The 17,033-nt window shown below is 51.5% G+C and overlaps 1 protein-coding gene and 1 long non-coding RNA gene across 9 annotated transcripts in view; one reads left to right on the plus strand and one right to left on the minus strand.

Annotated features, from left to right (window-relative positions):
* HOXA3 (homeobox A3) overlaps positions 1-16,655 on the plus strand; it is a 32,383-nt gene extending 15,728 nt beyond the window's left edge. For 4 of the 8 annotated variants that reach the window (XM_069586772.1, XM_069586773.1, XM_069586774.1 and 1 more), the window contains 3 exons: positions 1,761-1,843; positions 12,903-13,548; positions 14,962-16,655. In XM_069586772.1, coding sequence (XP_069442873.1) covers positions 13,023-13,548; positions 14,962-15,767 — 1,332 coding nt within the window. In that variant the 5' untranslated portion in view covers positions 1,761-1,843; positions 12,903-13,022 and the 3' untranslated portion in view covers positions 15,768-16,655. Of the gene's footprint in view, positions 1-1,403; positions 1,844-5,014; positions 5,074-5,630; positions 5,850-9,753; positions 10,108-12,902; positions 13,549-14,961 lie in introns of those variants that run through there. The other 4 variants (XM_069586778.1, XM_069586779.1, XM_069586777.1 and 1 more) reach the window with 4 other exon arrangements.
* LOC138438844 (uncharacterized) lies at positions 1,522-10,306 on the minus strand. Its single transcript, XR_011256479.1, has 2 exons — positions 9,744-10,306; positions 1,522-2,500 (listed from the first exon to the last, which is right to left on the minus strand). It is a non-coding gene; the product is annotated as an uncharacterized lncRNA (long non-coding RNA).
* Positions 16,656-17,033: the final 378 nt, after the last annotated feature.

Below are 17,033 nucleotides of genomic sequence, written 5' to 3' on the forward strand. Positions count from 1 at the left end.
TTGGCTTTCGTGATGAAGTGGGACTGATGGTCAGACAGTTGGTAATGCTCTGATTCACACTGGGGAGGGCTGCAGAGATACCACAGGATGGGCGCGCGGCTTTGTTCAATTTTCCCGGTGTTCATAAATCACCTGCGCCCGGCGAGCGAGGGAGCACGCGAGCGCCAAAAAACGCCGGAGAGAGAGGCCTCAGCGGCAGCGGCAGCGGCAGCCATTGCAGGGGAGAGACCTGGGCAGCGTCTCTTTGTGACTCATTAGTCTGAACGATTTATGGTGGAACGGCAGCCATGAATATTTGACTTGGGGATAAGGAAACAGCAACAGTAATAATAACCATAATAATTACAATGCTCCTAAGAGTCAAGGGGTGGGTGGGTGGGTGGCGGTGGATGGCGGCATAGTGGATCTTTCTGGGACTATGTTGAGTGGCAACTGCAGGGTAGCTAAGCCCCACCTTGCTTAGGGTCAGGCCACTGTCCCCAAGGCCAGGGGGCACTCCCTTTGGGGACACAGAGGACAAGTTTGAATAGAGGAAAGGGGCCCAGCATAGATTCGGAGTTCCAAGTGCTTGATGGACACTGGGGGCTGCAGGTCGACGTGGTGGCAGAGAGCAGTTAGGGGCTGGTGTGCATCCACTTGTTCAGTGTGTTAGGGGTCCATGAAGCCTGAGGGTCAGGGGACTTGTCGGCTATTTGGTAGCTCCTTTTGACACTCTTAGCAGGATTGCATGGATGCAGGACAGCCACTGGGCTGATTTGGGCAGGCTGGAGTGCAAGGAGGCTGCCATGACCTGGGTGAAGGGATAGTGGGACAGGAACAGGGCTGTGGAAGCAACTGGACCTCAGAGTCCCAGCCCAGCAGAGAACTTCCCTAAGCCAGGGACCGAGAGCCCAAGAGGATTCTTTGCCCCTTCTCAGTGTCTTCCCCCTATCCCCCAAAAGCTGGCTGACCATTTGCCAGTTAGAGAGCAAGAGAGGGCTGCAAATATCTGGAGGGAGGCGGCAGCAGCAGAATTAGGGCCTGGAGGGACTGGCCGCTGCTGTGCAAAGGGAGGCTGGATAGGGTCCCCACATGGGGTATTGTCTAATACCTTCGTCCTCCCCAACTTCCCCCACTTCCAGCAACCATAGCTAGCCTACTCAGAGGGACTGGGTGTTGTGGTGATCCCGCCAGCCTACTGGGACCAAGAGAGAGGACGCCCCAGGGCTTGAATGAACCAGAAGACAAAACCTTCCAACACTGCCCCTGGCCCATGGACTGAGCTGGAGTCTGATTTCGCGCCAAACAGAAATGAACACTATTAGTGAGGTTTCAGGAGAGCCCGTGATTGAATGCTCCCGGGCAAGGCTTCCCTTTGTTAGCAGAAGAAAATAAAGCGTGCATTCACACTCCCAAGTTGAGGTGCGAGAGCAGCTCTTGCAGCAGAGGGAGGGCACCAACAGAAAGCCTCTTCCACTTTGCCGTCTTCCTCCGCCTGCCCCCCACCCCCCGTCATAAAAAGACAGAAAAAAAAAGTGTGGGTGCGGAGATGGAGTATGTATTTATTTTACAAAAATAAATCACCACCTTCAGGCCATTTGTAGACAGGAACCTTTCGAGCAATGAGTACGCCACATGGACAAGGGTCCTGGCGACTCTTCCGTGTCCGCGTCACCCCGGGGGCCACCCGGGCACCCGCACCGCCGGCGCCGCCAACTCTGCTCCTCCAACTCCCTTCTTCCGCGGCCGCCGTTCACCCTCTGCTGTTTGTTTGTCCGCAGAGCCGCCGGATGCCGGAAACGGGGAGTCCCTGAGCGCCCGGAGCTGGACATACTCTCGGCTTCAGCCTTGGCCATCTTTCGAGGTAAGCGCTGCGTCCCAGCTCTTAACCGCGCCGGCCCTCGCACCGCCGGCCCTCGCACCGGTGAAGGAGTTTACTTTCCCTGGCAGCTGCCACCCCTTGCAGCTGGTCAGTATTGAAAGAGGTGCTGGTCAATATATAACTTCGAAAGAGTTCCCTCAGCTGCACGCCCCGCCAGCGAGGGCTTAGGCGACAAAGCTCTGCCCCAGACCGGCTTCGTGCAGAAGGGGCGGTTGAAGAAACCAAAGATGTGTGTTCGTGGGGGGCGGGGGCGGGGGCGGGTGGGGGCTCAGAAGGGTGTGTGTTCCTTCGGGCATGCCTCAGAGGAACCAAACCGCCCCACGGAACAGCAGGGCCAAAGCCAGTAGAGGCCACGGGCGCGGCGGTAGTGGGCCGCTCTCCTTGTAGACTGTTCGCAGCGCTTGCGGAGCCTGGGAGTTCAGCCGTTGTGGTCAGCCTCAGCTCTGCGCGCAGAAAACGTGCCTCGACGCCTTGCAGTTTCTCCTATCGTCTTGCCTTTCCTTGGCAAGAGGGAAGTTGCTGTATTTCAAATCTGTAGACCATCGTTGGCAGCTGGGCTTCTCGGTTTCTTTACCCGGACTGATCCACTGATCTTCCTGTGGGAAAAGCATGGGTTTTCTGTCTCGTCGTTTTCTTTTCCTATTTAGACCAAGAGAAAACTCTTTAAAATTCTTTCCAAGTTCTGGCTTAATTTGTTCTCTTAGTTTGGGATGCAGGGAGGTAATTACTGTGGTTTATTACCTTGTAAAAGATCCATAAATTTCGTGCCTATTTGGGGGAGGGGCCGCTGGAATAGCTTTCAAAAGCGTGGGATGAAGGAATGGATTTGCTTTGTTCTTTCAGGAATTATTTATTTTTAAGTTTTCTGAGATTTTTAAAAAATCTTCTATTCCCTAGGCCTCAGTCTTCCCTAAAATGTGCTCCTACAATACATATCAGGTTATGAATTAATTGAAACACTATTCAGTGATGCTCTAGGGCTGATAAGGTGTTCTGGATACAATTATTACTTTATCAGATAGGAAGTAAACAGAGTAATAGTAAAGCTGGTACTTTCTCAGCTACTATATGTTTATTTATCCCAAGTATAGATAGAGCATTTCAGGAATTTGTAACTCAGATGTACTTAGGATTTGCATTTCAGAACATAACAGAACCACCGTGTGTGTAAATAGTTGCAGGGGTCTGTGGCCATGTGTATAAAATGATAATATACATCCAAGAGAACTTGGAGCCCATTTGTATCATAATTGCACCCACAGGAAATATCTAATGTTAAATAACGATCTATAACCTGCCCACCCCCCCACAGTGGGCTAAGGGCCATTCCTGACACTGAATAGAAAAAACCACTACAGTTAAGTAAAGGGAGAAAAATGTTAAGTGTATTTTTGACGGAGAAATCAGATTACAGTGTTTGAATACAGATATAGCTAATCTGCTAACAGATTAGCAAATATTGACTAAAGCTCTGTATCCTTGGTCACTTGCTCCTTCTAAGACAACTTTGTGCTATTTTGGCTCCATTGCATGGATCTAGGGCTTGTGTCCCAGCCCTGGCCAGGTTGAGTGGAGGAGTCAGTAAAGGGGGAATTGGCAGCTGGGTTTCCCAACCTGGGCCTACATACTTGAACATCTCTATTCTTGTTCTCTAGAACAAAACGGAACCATAAAAGGCCCATAGCCTTGCTTCAGGAAAGTGGGTTTCAGAGTGATGAAGGAGGACTCTCAGCTGCTGGTTCCCTGGGGGCTTGCCCAGACCAAGATCTCTCTTAAGGAAGCCATTTTCACTTCAAAAGTTAAACTTCCTTTGACTTGTTCAGATTTTTCCCTTCATATCCCACCCAATCACCCCATCCCACTCCAGGTCATTAATGTTAATTGTTAAACAGCAGTTGAAGCATTAACTGGGCTGTTAATAGAGGTATAGAGGCTCCTAGCTGAAGCTGAGATGCTGCTGGGCCTTGCTGGCGTTAAGGCATTTCTCTGAAGCAGGACCAAAGACTTCTATCACTGATTTATTGCCTTGAGAGTTTCTGTTTGTTCCAGACTGCTCTGAGAGTTCTAAAGGGGATCTCTTCTCATTTTTGAGTTGAAGCCTCTGCAGAAACTTTAGTTGGCAAGGGAGGGAGTTTGCCAGGCTATCTGGAGAGCTCAGGGTGAAATTATACGGATGGATGGGGTAAGGGAGGCAGAGGACAGTGTATTAGTTGTCTGAGTCCTTGGGAAACCAGAGAGTGCTTTTGAAAAGAGCTTTTGGGCCTGTCCCCTACCCCCCAAACCTGAGAGAAGCTGGTTTTCACTTTGGGTTCTCACTTTGTAGCCTGTGACTTAGGTCAGAGCTGGGAAGGTTCACATAGGGGTTCTCTCCCAGCTATCCCATAGACAGAACCTTATCCAGCTTAGGCCAGGACTTACTTCCAAGGAATTAGGTCTCCTCTTCTTTTATTGCCCTTCTCATGTGGACACCCCCATAGCCAGGCCTCTGCTGAGGGCTTTATTTTCTCACCAGGCCCCTTCTGTCCCTCTGCAGGGGAGAAGGGGAGGGAAGGAACCATGCACAGCTTTCTGCAGCTGCTACAAGTGAGCCCTCATGCTTAGAGAGTCATAGCCAGCTGAAGACCTACTTTCAAGGAACAAAAGAATATGACATGAGGATCTTAACCACCTCAGAGCATTCCCCAAGTTTGGAAACAAAGACCTGAAAAGAAGGAGTTTTTAGATGGCTTCTGAGAACATGAAGTGTTGAAGTCAGTGGATAGAGCCCCCAGGCAGAAGGCAGGAATTAGAGTGGGATGAGGAGGGGGAATGCAAGGCTCCTCGTGAGTAGTTGGTCCCGTTCAGTTTCTGATGGTGGACAGAGTTGTCTTAGAGGAGAGTGGACACACTTGTCTGCAGAAAGGGTCTTAGATTGTCTTGTAAGTTAATTCAAGGGATGCCAGCAAACATTGGTGGGTTTTTTTTTCCCCTGTCTTGCAGAGACAATTAGATCATTTCCCCTTACATTTTTCATCATTAGAGGCCTATAATTTCATGTATCACTCAGCTATGCACTAAGGAAATGTGTAAGTGCAGATTTGGCCTGGACACTTGGTCACTCCAGATTTTGCAAACCCTGACCCACCATTCTAGAGCCAAGCATCTCTCTTGTAGGGGGCTCCTATCAAACACAACCAGCTGGACTTGGAGGAGGTGCTTCGGCTTTTTGTCAGGTAATTATGGGCCTTTTGGGTTTCTCCAGTGGCTGTGGTGTATGGTGTGGGTGTTAGCAAACTCCATACAATGGCAGGTCATTAGGGAGTCCACTGAAGAGGCCAGTTAGTACTGGGTTTTCTTCTGGAAACAGGGCCAGCACCTTTTGCCTTTTGACATACTGGCCAGTTGGCCAGGGGAGACTGGAGTGCTTGGGTGTTATGGGTTCAGCTTGTGTGTGAGTGGGAGACTGTAAGGAAAGTTCTGCGGACTATGAGAATGGGGACAGAATTGCTGTTCCCTTGTGTTGACTCGTGTGTAGAAATGAAAGTGGAGCTAAGTGGCCTTGTGTGACTGTGTCGGGATGGGGGGAGATGCCCCCAGTAGGAGATGCCCCCCTACTGTCCTGGATAAAACTTCCCCATTGCTGGTCAAGGTCCCCCAATTCACCTCCCTGAAAGCTAAATGTTCTGATTGGAAACGTAGTTCCTTCAGTGATTCCCTATTTCAAATAAAAGGATTTAAGTTGACGTATGACCACGTGAGCACATAATACAGCGCATTATTGTGGCATTTGGAGCGGAGACCCAGATGGGCTTTGCCTGTGATTACGTTTTCTAGATTCTCTACAGAGCGAGAGCTTTCCCCCACCCCCACGCACCCACCTCCTCCTTCTTCCCCTTCTCCGGAGAGCGCTCTCCTAGCGGGTTGCAGTTTTCAGCGCTCATGGAGCGGTTCTGGGCGAGCTAGCCGATGGGACTCCAGGCCACACCGGGAGAATGGAATTTATTTTAAGGTATTTCTGTTGATTGTTCATATCTGGAGTGAGTTATGGCTGTGAGAGAGATAAAGGTCAGGCGAGGAGACCCTGGTTCATGGACAGGACCCTCAGCGCCTCTCTTCCTTTGTTTCTCCCTTAGAATCGAAAGCATTTGAAAGATCCCCAGCAGCGCCACAGAGTGAATTTAGTTCCCTGGCAAGTGTTGGGGGGTGTAAAGGAAAGAGCATTTGAGGGCTACTAGGTGGGCCTGGTGGCCTCCAACACTCGAGTGGCTTTGTCCACTGCAGCGGGAATTGAGTCCCAGAAGCTGAGCCCCTGGCGGACGCGAGTCTTGGAGTACTGCCGGCTCGAGCCAAGGTGGCCCGAGCGCAGCTCACAGCTTGCTGGGTGGAACTGCCTGGAGAGGGTGGGGGCTGAGTGAAGGAGAAGGGGAATTGCTCCCTGTTTAGTCGTGTTTGCTGGCTAGGGTGGAGGGTGAAAGCTGACCTGGATAGCCAGAGCAGCTGGGAGAGAGAAATCAATGAATGTCCAGATGCGCTGCCATTTTATTGATGATGCTTCGGGCCACTTTGTTCAGTGCTAGGTGGTTGCACGCGCTTTCCCACTTGCCAGACTGAAGGAGCCAGACGCTGAGGACTAGCCATTGTTTGCCTGAGTACCCTCTGCCTGAACAGGGGTGGAGAAGGACAGCTCAAATCTAGGAGAGGCTTGGGCTGGGGGCAAGCATGTTGAATGCCCAGAAGCTCTGTTTTTCTGATATTCAGGAGACAGAGAAAGAAGGGAGCTGGAGCTAGCTGAGCTTGGTAAGACACAAGGCTAGGGCGCCCCCTGTTTCACCCCCAGCCAGCTAGGAGAGTTGGAGAACTGGCCGGTGTGCCCTGGGCTGGAGGGAAGTCTGAAAGCAAAGTCTACAGAAAGCAGAGGCAGACATCTTCGGAGTCCCAGGAGCGGTGCTGTAGTCAGAATGGGGGCAGATGAGAATTAAATAGTGTGCTTCCAAATTACTGGGAAAGCCCGAGCTAGTTGGGTTTTAGGGACCCCAAAGAAAGGATGGAAACTCCCTAAAAAGGTGAGGGAAATTTCACTTTCCTCTGCTCTTGAAGTTCTTGGAGCAGAGAAAAGGGATGCCTGCAAAGGAGCTGGGAATCAGATCTGTGTCCTGACTTAAAAACAAACAAACAAAAAAACCCAAAACTTTCCACACTGGGAGAAAAAAAAAGAAATCAAATCAGATTTCCCCTATTTGAGTGAGATTTACTTCCCCAGACAGAAGGGCTGCTTCAGCCCTCCCCACTACTGGCCGAGGCACTAACCGTGTTTAACTGAGGCCGTTTCAAGTGCTCTAAAACACTCCTTGGAAATAAAATGTAAGCTTTAATTGCTGTTCAATTACTTGTCAGCATTTCATATGATTTATGACCCAGTTCTGGCGCATTTTTGACCCAGTTAAAGACTCATAAATAATATAGTTTCACTAGAAAGAATGAGAGAAGGAATAGAGGTTTGTTAAACGCATCTTTTTATTGTCGCTTCAGTGCCAGCAAGTGGAATAAATATCTAAGGATGGACTACCGAGCTGGTTCTGTATAAAAATGTACACAGACAGAAGCCAATAGAGGTGTTTATAGAGAACTGGTTGGTTTTTCCCGCATGGAAAGAGCCAAAGCCACTCCATCATAGCTAAACTATAGCCATTAAAAACATAAAGGCTAGTCTCCCCCTTTACTCTCAAAATGCCAACCTCACCCCGAGAAGCAAGCTTATTTCCTCATTGATTTTATTCCCCAGTCTGGGATTTCTGTGCCTCTTCTAGCCAACAGTTATTCCCCACCTTCCTTCCTGGCTGCACAGCCACCCACAGGCTCTCACAGATAAGTTCATAAAGATACTCCTGTAAAGGATAGAAAGGCACCAGGGCACTTCTGATGTTCCAGACACTCTTCTAGTGCTGAAAATATGTTTTCTTCTAGTCTTCATGGGTGAGAGATGGGGGCAGGGAAAAGGGCTTAAGAGTACTGGGGGAGCCAAGGGGTCCTCTCCCCAGAGAGAACCTCAGTGATTTTGGCGGAGCCCAGTGAATGGCTGCGGGATTTACTTAGGGTGCTTGGGCAGGGGCGGAAATCGACAGGCGACATTTTCCTTTTAAAAAAGCAGTAACAAAAATCCTTCAGCTATTATACATTATTATTTTTAATCAGTTCGCCCGTCTGGCTTCAAAGGTCAGTCCTTTGGATTTTAGCAGAGAGGTCTGGGCCCCAGCAATCTGCGTGCCAGGTCACCAGACCCTAGTCCTGAGGTCCGAGCCCCACTGCTACCCGCTGCCCAGAGGAGGTCCTGGCCCAAGCTCCCGCCCTGTCTTTCCCTGGGCTCCCTGCTCGGCGGCTCCCGGCCCCTCTGGGCGCCGGCGGAAAGGTATGCGTCCCGGGTGCCCCAGCCCTCACCTCGGCGCCCCGGGCCGTCCCCTCCCTTGGCAGGTTCTCACGGAGAGCGGGCCTCCCGGCAGCTGGCTTAGCTGAGAAGGCGGTGAGTCCGCGTCAGCAGTTTGGAGGAGAAAGTGCGGGTTGATTATTGACCCACGCCTTCTTTCTTCAAATGCTACATCCGACCCAGCCGGTTTGAAGAGAAAATGCCGCCGAGCGGATTTCTGCGGCAGGCTCTTGCCTCCTACGCTGCCTCGCTCCCCCTTTCAAGTCGCGCTGCAGCAGTATGCCATAAGGAGCAAGTGTTTGCTGTTTTGTGCTCTGTTTACAGCTTTGGGGCGCCGAGTCATAAATCTTGCCTAGCCATAAATGACAAAAACCATTGGTATGCATGAGGCCACCCTGGCCCGGAGTGCTTTTTGATTTCTCCCTTTTCCCTTGGCTTTGTTTTTGCTCTAAGGTGACACTTTGGCTCCCTGACAGTTTAAACATACTACTTATATTTTTAACACCTTCCTTTGAGGAGGACCGGCCGTTGACACCTTGGAATTGCACGAATGCTCCATTTCTCTCTTTTGCCACACACACATCCTGACAGAGTTCACTTCCGTATCTGGGAAGTTGAGGGAGGCATTAGGAGGGAGAAAGACTATCCTCCTTAAAGTTTTGGCAATATTGCTGGGCATGTTGGGCCTTTCCTCTGCTCAGCGTCCCTATCTGCCACTAATTAGGGCAGAAAATATAGACGCGGTTTTCTACTGGGGTCGGAGCTATCTGTCCTAGCCCGAGAGTGAGCCGCGTGTTTGTACCGTGAAATGGGTACAGAAGGGTTGGACACCTAGAATTCTAACACCTTTGTGTGTACCTGAGCCCAGAGCAGCCCGTTTTACTGCCTGGACAAACCTATCTCCCTCAGGCTACCTCCCTCCCGGCCGCCAGGATTTCAAGGATTTCCACCTGAAAAAATATAACCAAAGAGAGCCCAGTTGGCTCTGGGGGAGGACTCTCAAGAAAGGAGGCCCTGTCCCAGCCCCTAGAGACTGGCTTTGAGGTTCTCAGCTTGGGGGTGGCAGGTGAGGTAAACTGCCCAAAGTCTGGGGAACTCTCTTCTCCTGGTTCTCTTCCCTTTGCCCCGCAACTGGAAATGTTCAGAGCATGGGGTAAGGTAGTTTCTCAAACGGATTTCTAAGAAATAGAGCCCAGCAAGAGAGCCCCTTTGTGAGAGCCGTTTGTCCCTATTAGCATAATTTTCCTGGACTTTAGTGACGCTTAGGAGCGGGGAGAGGGAGGGCGTTGGGGGCTGGGGGGAGACTGCCCTCCCCCCGCCGCTGCCGAGCTCCCCCTCTTGCTCGCCTCCGTCCCATCCCCCACGCCGGCGGCGTCCCCCCCACCCCGGCCGCCTCGGCCTCCCTTCCCGCCTGCCCCCAGCACCCCCACCACACCCCCCGACCAGACGCTGCTCCGCGTGTAATATTCATAAGAAACATACCCAAGTCGGTGCCACTAGCCCAGGCAGAGCCCCGCGCCGCGCTAGCGCTTATCTCCGGGCCGCGGCTGCTGCCCTCGGGAAGGGCAGGGGGCGGGGGTGTGGGGGAGGGGAGGGTGGGTGGGGTGGGTGGGAGGGGGGGTCCGAGCCGCCCCAGTCCGCCCTGGGCTAGCCGTGCCGGAGCAGCGAGGCGGCCACGCTCTGCACCGCGACGTCCGGGCCTCGGGGTCTCCCTCCCGCCCGCCGTCTCGGCCGATGCTGAAGGTCGGTGCCCATCCCGCGCCGAGGGGACCCGGCCGGGCCGCCGAGCCGGGCCGGGGGCCGGAGCCCGAGCCTGCGCCCGAGCCCGAGCTCGTCAGAAGTTAAGGTAAGCAGGGCTCCAACCGGCGGCTCTCAGCGCTGAATGGTGGAGTTTACGTCTCGGTGATTTATGGCTGCAGACTTAAATCTCGGTTCAAGAAGAGTTCACAAGCCGGAGCTTCCTTCCCGGCAGTGACTGATACCCTTACACTTCGAGTTCAGGCCGCTTTCCCATCCCCACCCCCACCTCTTCCCTCTCCCAAGCCCAGCCTCAACTTTTCGGGGTTAGGAAGGAGAGGAAGGGCTGGGCGAGGGGACGCGGGGTTTCTTACCCGCCTTTCCCGCTTGAACTCGGGGTGAGGGCAGGCCGAGGAAGGGGCGGGAGTGGAAAAAGAGAGCGGTGTCTGAAGGAAGGAGGTTGAATTTGGGCAGATCTTCCAGAGAGACAATAGGGCTTGCTTCCTGCAGTCAGTTTAGCCTCCTCAACTCTCAGTTCTTGTACCTGAGGGTTATTCTCCAGAAACGGAGCTTTTCAGAGGAATCTCCTCCCATCTCCAACCTTTGCTTGGGGGTGCCAAGCAAAGTTTCCTGGCTGGCAAATTTCCAACTTCTTTACCAGGTTGCAAACTTTGGGGGCTGGATTGGGGTAGAGAGGAGGTTTGTGGGTTGTGTGGGCCCCAAGGTGGGCCTCAAACAATAGGAAGGGCTTTAGTGGGTGAGTTCACATTTTGAGATTGTGGAGTTTGTTGTTTGCTCTTAGAGGTTTAAAGGTATTTTAAATTATTTTACAAGGCAATGCATAACTTGACGAAAAGACTTAAGCCGCAGGCGGGTGTAGCCTCTGATAATGGATTAGCAAGTCACTTGAAATATTGCATGTTCAAGATCAGCTTAATTTTGTTTTATCTAATATCTTGCTGTTCAAGTGTCTGGAGTAATTTTCTTAACCTGACGTTTTATTTTCAAAGATACAAGCCCAGTATCTTAAAAATTTATAATGGCAGACATTAACACTGCCAAATGTAATTGGAACTATTTTCAGTGAAAGAACAGGAAACAGGGACATTCAGTTGCTATTCTGTTTTAAATTTTATTTTATCCTTTATTTACTTTTGATCGTGGGATCTGTAGCTTCCTATCTATTTCCAAAAGAGAAACCGTACAGGCTTAAGATCACATACAATAACTCCGGATAAGGGATGCTGTAATTTTTAATTGTGGTTCTGGGAAATTAATTGTGCCTGTTTTCCAGATGGTGGTCAGATTGTTGGTTTAATAATGAAATCCAAAAGTCTATTATTAAAACCAAAATTATAATCTTTCACTGGTAGATGCTTATTACAGTTAATTTTTTTCTAGTTAACAAAGGGTGTGCTATTTCTGGAAATCTTGAATAACTCCAGGGCACAAATACACATAGTTGAGGTATGCAGTGTAAACCCTTTTCTTCATGAATTTGTTGTTGTAATTTTCTTAAATGGTCAGAGAGACTAACATTCTGATTGCATGGTGGGGTGGGAGGCGGTGACTATATGAACTCACATGAAAGTTTTCTGAGCTGAGAGCCAGAGGTTGACCATGCAAAGCTGAAAACATAAAACATAGATTTCACTTTTACAACATGCTTTTTAAATGAAAAGGGATTGAGAAGGCTTTTAGTTGCTTTTTAGCTTTCCAGGTTTGTCCTTTACTTTGTATTTCTAAAGCAGGTAAATAGGCCAAGTAGCACATAACAACAACAATAACAGAACACAAAGATCAGAGAACTCTGGCAGGATTTTATGGCTTGTGCTTCCATCCCTCGTCCGGAGCCAAATGACCCCCATACATCAAATTACATAGCAGTTTCTAAGACAGAACCTATTATCGTTAAGTTGGAAGGAGAGTTCAAGCGGTGGTCATGGAGATGACGCTGGTTTTTCAGGTTCCTGATGGTTTTTTTTTTTTCCTCTCTAATCCATCATGTTTTAACAGGTAGAATTTGATAGTTGTCCTGAATAACAGGACCTCAGAAAGTCCAAGGCAGGAGGGTCTGGGGACTTCTGTAACAGGGGGAAAGAGGTGGGAGTGGCCTGCTGGGACCTGCCTGAGAAATAGGGAGAGGGAGGAGTAAAGAACTGTTCAAGATTTGAGTTTTACTTTCTGGAGAGGGTCTTGTTGTCTGTCTCTTCCCACCCGGAATGTTCCATCCAACATTTTCTCTCCCCTTCTTGACCACAGAGGTCTCATTAGGAGGAGGTAGGTCGTATCCTTACACAAAGGTAGATTAACTGTCTAACAAGCTCAGCTTCTGAAATCAACAAGGGTCCAGTCGGGCTATTGCCTGAAAAGATTTTGTGCGTACCTCTCTTGGGTGCTGAAAGGTCCAAGAAGGGCCTGGATGGGAAGTCACCCCGCGTCATGGTTCTTTTGGCAAATATTAGTCTTAAAGAAAATACTGGAGGAAACGTTGGTGACCCAAACTCTCCTTTGCCCCTCCCCTCGATCTCCAGAAGGGAGGAATGCAAGGAGCGAGCGGAGACCCCAAGTTTCTTCTTCCCTGGAAAATAAGGGATTCGAATCCTGTTCCTTTCTAGTCCATCAGGCCTTTCTCCTTTTGAACTCCAGCCCCGGCTTCCCAACCTCTCTCTCCTCCTCTCTCCCTGGAAAACCCCCCAACTCCAGACGCAAGTTAAGCAAATATTTGTAGCTGCCAGTAAATTCCAGCGGCTTTTTATAGCGCGGCTCTCTGCGCCCGGGGCCAAGTCGTGCTGCTAAATATTGCTGACCACTTTTTCTTTTATGGCTTTCATGTCACTTAGCTATTGAGAGTAAGATGGATTTGCGCGGAGCCCTCACGGCGCTGCGATTCTCGCCCCCCAGGTCTGCGCGGGGCGGCCATTGGCTGCGGAGCGTCACGTGACCGCGGGGGCGTGCCAATGTGCGCCCTCACGGGTGTCAAGGCCCTGTCAGAGTGTGCGATCAAGATTGTGAAACAACGCGATGCAAAAAGCGACATACTACGACAGTTCGGCGATCTACGGTGGCTACCCTTACCAGGCAGCCAACGGGTTCGGTTATAATGCCAATCAGCAGCCGTACCCGGCATCCACAGCGCTGGGCGCAGATGGCGAGTACCACCGACCCGCCTGTTCACTCCAGTCGCCTGCAAATGCCGGGAGCCACCCCAAGGCGCACGAGCTGAGCGAGGCCTGTCTGCGCACCCTGAGCGGTCCTCCCAGCCAGCCTCCGGTTCTCGGCGAGCCGCCCCTGGCCCCACCGCCACCCCAGGCTGCGCCCCCTGCCCCACCGCAGCCTCCAGCCCCGCCGCAGCCCCCTGCACCCACCCCTGCCGCGCCCCCGCCCCCCTCTTCAGTCTCCCCTCCTCAGAATGGCAGCAGCAACCCCACCCCCGCCAGTGCAGCCAAGAGCCCCCTACTCAACTCGCCCACCGTGGCCAAACAAATCTTCCCCTGGATGAAAGAGTCTCGGCAAAACACAAAGCAGAAAACCAGCGGCTCCAGCTCAGGTAAAGAGGTGCCTTCCGCAAGAGGGCCCTCCGTCCTGGCTTCCAGCCCACCAGGCCACCTCCAGCCACAGCCGGCAGGGTCTGGGAGCGCTGGAATATTTCCAGAATTCACTACTCCTCCTTCCCCCAACCCTCAAAGGTTTCCAGAGTCTTTGCAACTAGGGAAATGATTGGACTCTGTGTGCCTGGGAAACCCTAGAGGGAGACTTGATGGGAGTCTTTCTGGATCTCTCTAAGAACAAGTGGGCCCTAGTGACTTTGGAATACCTCCTTGTAGAGTTAGGACCTTTGGGCAGAACAGGCATGGACACCACTGTTTCTCTTTTTAGCACATCTCCTCATTTCTAGTGAAACAGTGGTGCCTACCCCACAAGGAAATGTGGCAGAATAAAAGCAGGCCTCCAAGTCAGAATCAATGGTCTGCCTATAATCAGAACCTATTTTAAATTTTTGCTCCAGCAGATGGAGTGGCTGCCTTACCTCTGGGAAGGCCTTGCTCAGACTTAGTACAATGAAGGTCGCCAGGGATTTCCTGGGGGAGGGGATTCAGACTTATCATCCTAATGGGAACCACATGGTCCTCCTGGAACCAAATTCCAGGACAGGCTCTGGGTCTTGTGCTTCCCAGCATCTTGGTTTCCTATGCCACTGCCTTCTCCAGTTGCTAGTGCTCTGTTCTGAACCTGAGCATCTGGAGCCATCCGGAGCCAGGAATGGGGAGTGGGGGTTGGTGGGGAGCAGGGAGAAAAGGAGGGTCAGGATTAGTGGGCATAGCTGGGGCATAGTGCTTGCTGACATGAAGAACCCTAATTAATGGCATCCAGCACCAGATGCCAGGGCTTCCCCACCAGAAACGGGATCTCTTTTCAATGAGATCTCCTTCTCTGGCCAGAGAAAGCCTTCCAGATTGGAGCTTCCACTCTAGTCCTCTTTACTGGACAGATTAAATAAGAGGCCAGTGGAGGCAACTGTCCAGTCCTTCAGTGAGGGTGATGGAGGGAAGGTTTATTGAGTGTATATTAGGTGCCCCACATTCCAGTTACTGTGAAGGGAATAAACAGGATGAGACCTGCCCACGCAGAGCTTGTAGTCTGATAGGGCAAAGGATCAGGAAATGAACCAGAAACTGAATAGCTCCAGAAGGGAAACAGACTAGGAATGCAAACAGGGCGTTCTGCTTTTTGTTCCTTGCCCCCTTGGAGAGGCTTATGACTTGCAACTTTAGTCAGTGAGAAACTGCTGACACTGTTTCCCTACCAGGACAGAAAATACTACCTGCGTCCTTCTTCCTCTTTCTGGGCCCTGAGAGATGGAGGGATCTTTGGGGCCTGGAGGAAGGAGGGGCCTAGCTAGGCCAGGGGCTGGGCGGGGCAGCCCCTGATGCCACTCTTCCTCTCTCCTCTGATCTCGCAGGGGAGAGCTGCGCAGGTGACAAGAGCCCACCTGGGCAGGCATCATCCAAGAGGGCGCGCACGGCCTACACAAGCGCACAGCTGGTGGAACTAGAGAAGGAATTTCACTTCAACCGCTACCTGTGCCGGCCGCGCAGGGTGGAGATGGCCAACCTGCTGAACCTTACTGAGCGCCAGATCAAGATCTGGTTCCAGAATCGACGCATGAAGTACAAGAAGGATCAGAAGGGCAAGGGCATGCTGACATCATCAGGGGGTCAGTCCCCAAGTCGCAGTCCTGTGCCCCCGGGCCCTGGCGGTTATCTGAACTCTATGCATTCGCTGGTCAACAGCGTCCCATACGAGCCCCAGTCGCCCCCGCCTTTCTCCAAGCCCCCTCAGGGCGCCTATGGGTTACCCCCCGCCTCCTACCCTGCGCCCCTGCCCAGCTGCGCACCGCCGCCGCCTCCACAGAAGCGCTACACGGCGGCAGGGGCAGGCGCGGGGGGCACACCCGACTATGATCCACACACGCATGGCCTGCAGGGCAACAGCAGCTATGGGACTCCACACTTACAGGGAAGCCCCGTCTTCGTGGGGGGCAGCTATGTGGAGCCCATGAGCAACTCTGGCCCGCCCCTCTTTGGCCTAACTCACCTGCCCCACGCCGCCTCGGCTGCCATGGACTACGGGGGCGCTGGGCCACTGGGTAGCGGTCACCATCACGGGCCCGGGCCAGGGGAACCGCATCCAACCTACACGGACCTTACCGCCCACCATCCTTCTCAGGGAAGAATTCAGGAAGCCCCCAAGCTCACCCATCTGTGATGGTGGGCTTGGGGCTGCGCGCCAGGAGAGTCCCCCCCCCCCCATCTTCATTTGCTTTTTCTGTTTTGTTTAAGGTTCTTTCTGCACCTCCCTTTCCTCTCTTCTCCACCCGCCCCTGCTCTCCCCCCACCCATTTTGTTTTCTTTGGTAACACGTTTTTATGGTTTATGTGACGTAGCAATCTTGGTTGCTGGAATGGCTGTCGGTATCAGTAGCGATATGTATCTGCTCCCGCCCCTCGCTGGGCCGCTGGCCTCGCACCCTTTACCTTCTCTACTCTTTGATCAGAAACAGGGTATATGAACAAATTTTCTAGCCGAGTTGTTCAATGTGAATTTGTTCGTACATTATGGCTCCCGAGGGGAAGCAATTAATTTCTAGTTTTTTTTTTTAATTGCACTTCTTGTAAAGAGCGAGAAAAAAATCAAAGGCGCTTTGAGACAGGGGCTCCCTGTACAAGGATGACTAAGTGTACGTCTTTCCGTGTGTGTATGCTGGTGAAGTCAGATTTATTTATATTTTTTTTGCAAGCATTGAATAAGTTTTAAATATTATTTATCCCCATCCGTCTGTATTTATATTAAAGAAATTCTGTACCCTGATTGTTCAGAAGGTTTCTTGGGCCTTTAGTTCAATGGTGTATTGGCGTACATAGAAAAAAATTTTATTCGAAAGGGAAATATAATTCCTTTATAAAGATGGTAATGATGCAATAATACCAGAGAGGATCCAGCTTTTGAAAACAGTGATTTAGGTTTGTAACATCCGGCGAAACTGAAAAAAAAAAAATTGTAAACGCGAAAAATGCTAGATTTGTTTTGAAAGTTCTACATTCCTTGCTGCTCACATTCTGAGAAAACAAAAAAATAAAGTTTTTATTCTGAATAATATCCGTGTTCAGAAGAGATTCTTTGGCCCAAGAGAAGGGTCTGCATGGAGTCCTTGCGGAGGCGAATTGGAGGAGCGGGCCGCGGCAGCCCTCCAGCTCCGGCGTGAGGCCTGGCCAAGCGGCTCGCCCGGGAGCGCGGCGAATTCTCGGGGAAGGCAGCCGGAGCTTCTGGTGGCGGCCGCTCTGGAAACGCCAAGCTGCCAGCCCGCTGGGCTGCCCGGTTCCCAGCTGCCACCGTGGCCAGCTCAGCACCGTGACTCAGAGGCGGCAGAGTGCTGAGTGCGGAAGGAACAAAGGCGGCCCGATTGAGACGCGGCGGGGGGCGCACAGGTGACCCGGCAGCCTCGCCAGGGAGTAAGGTAGGGCTGTCTTCTCCA

Source organism: Ovis canadensis, chromosome 4 (assembly GCF_042477335.2).
Source record: "Ovis canadensis isolate MfBH-ARS-UI-01 breed Bighorn chromosome 4, ARS-UI_OviCan_v2, whole genome shotgun sequence".
Classification (NCBI taxonomy): Eukaryota; Metazoa; Chordata; class Mammalia; order Artiodactyla; family Bovidae; genus Ovis; species Ovis canadensis.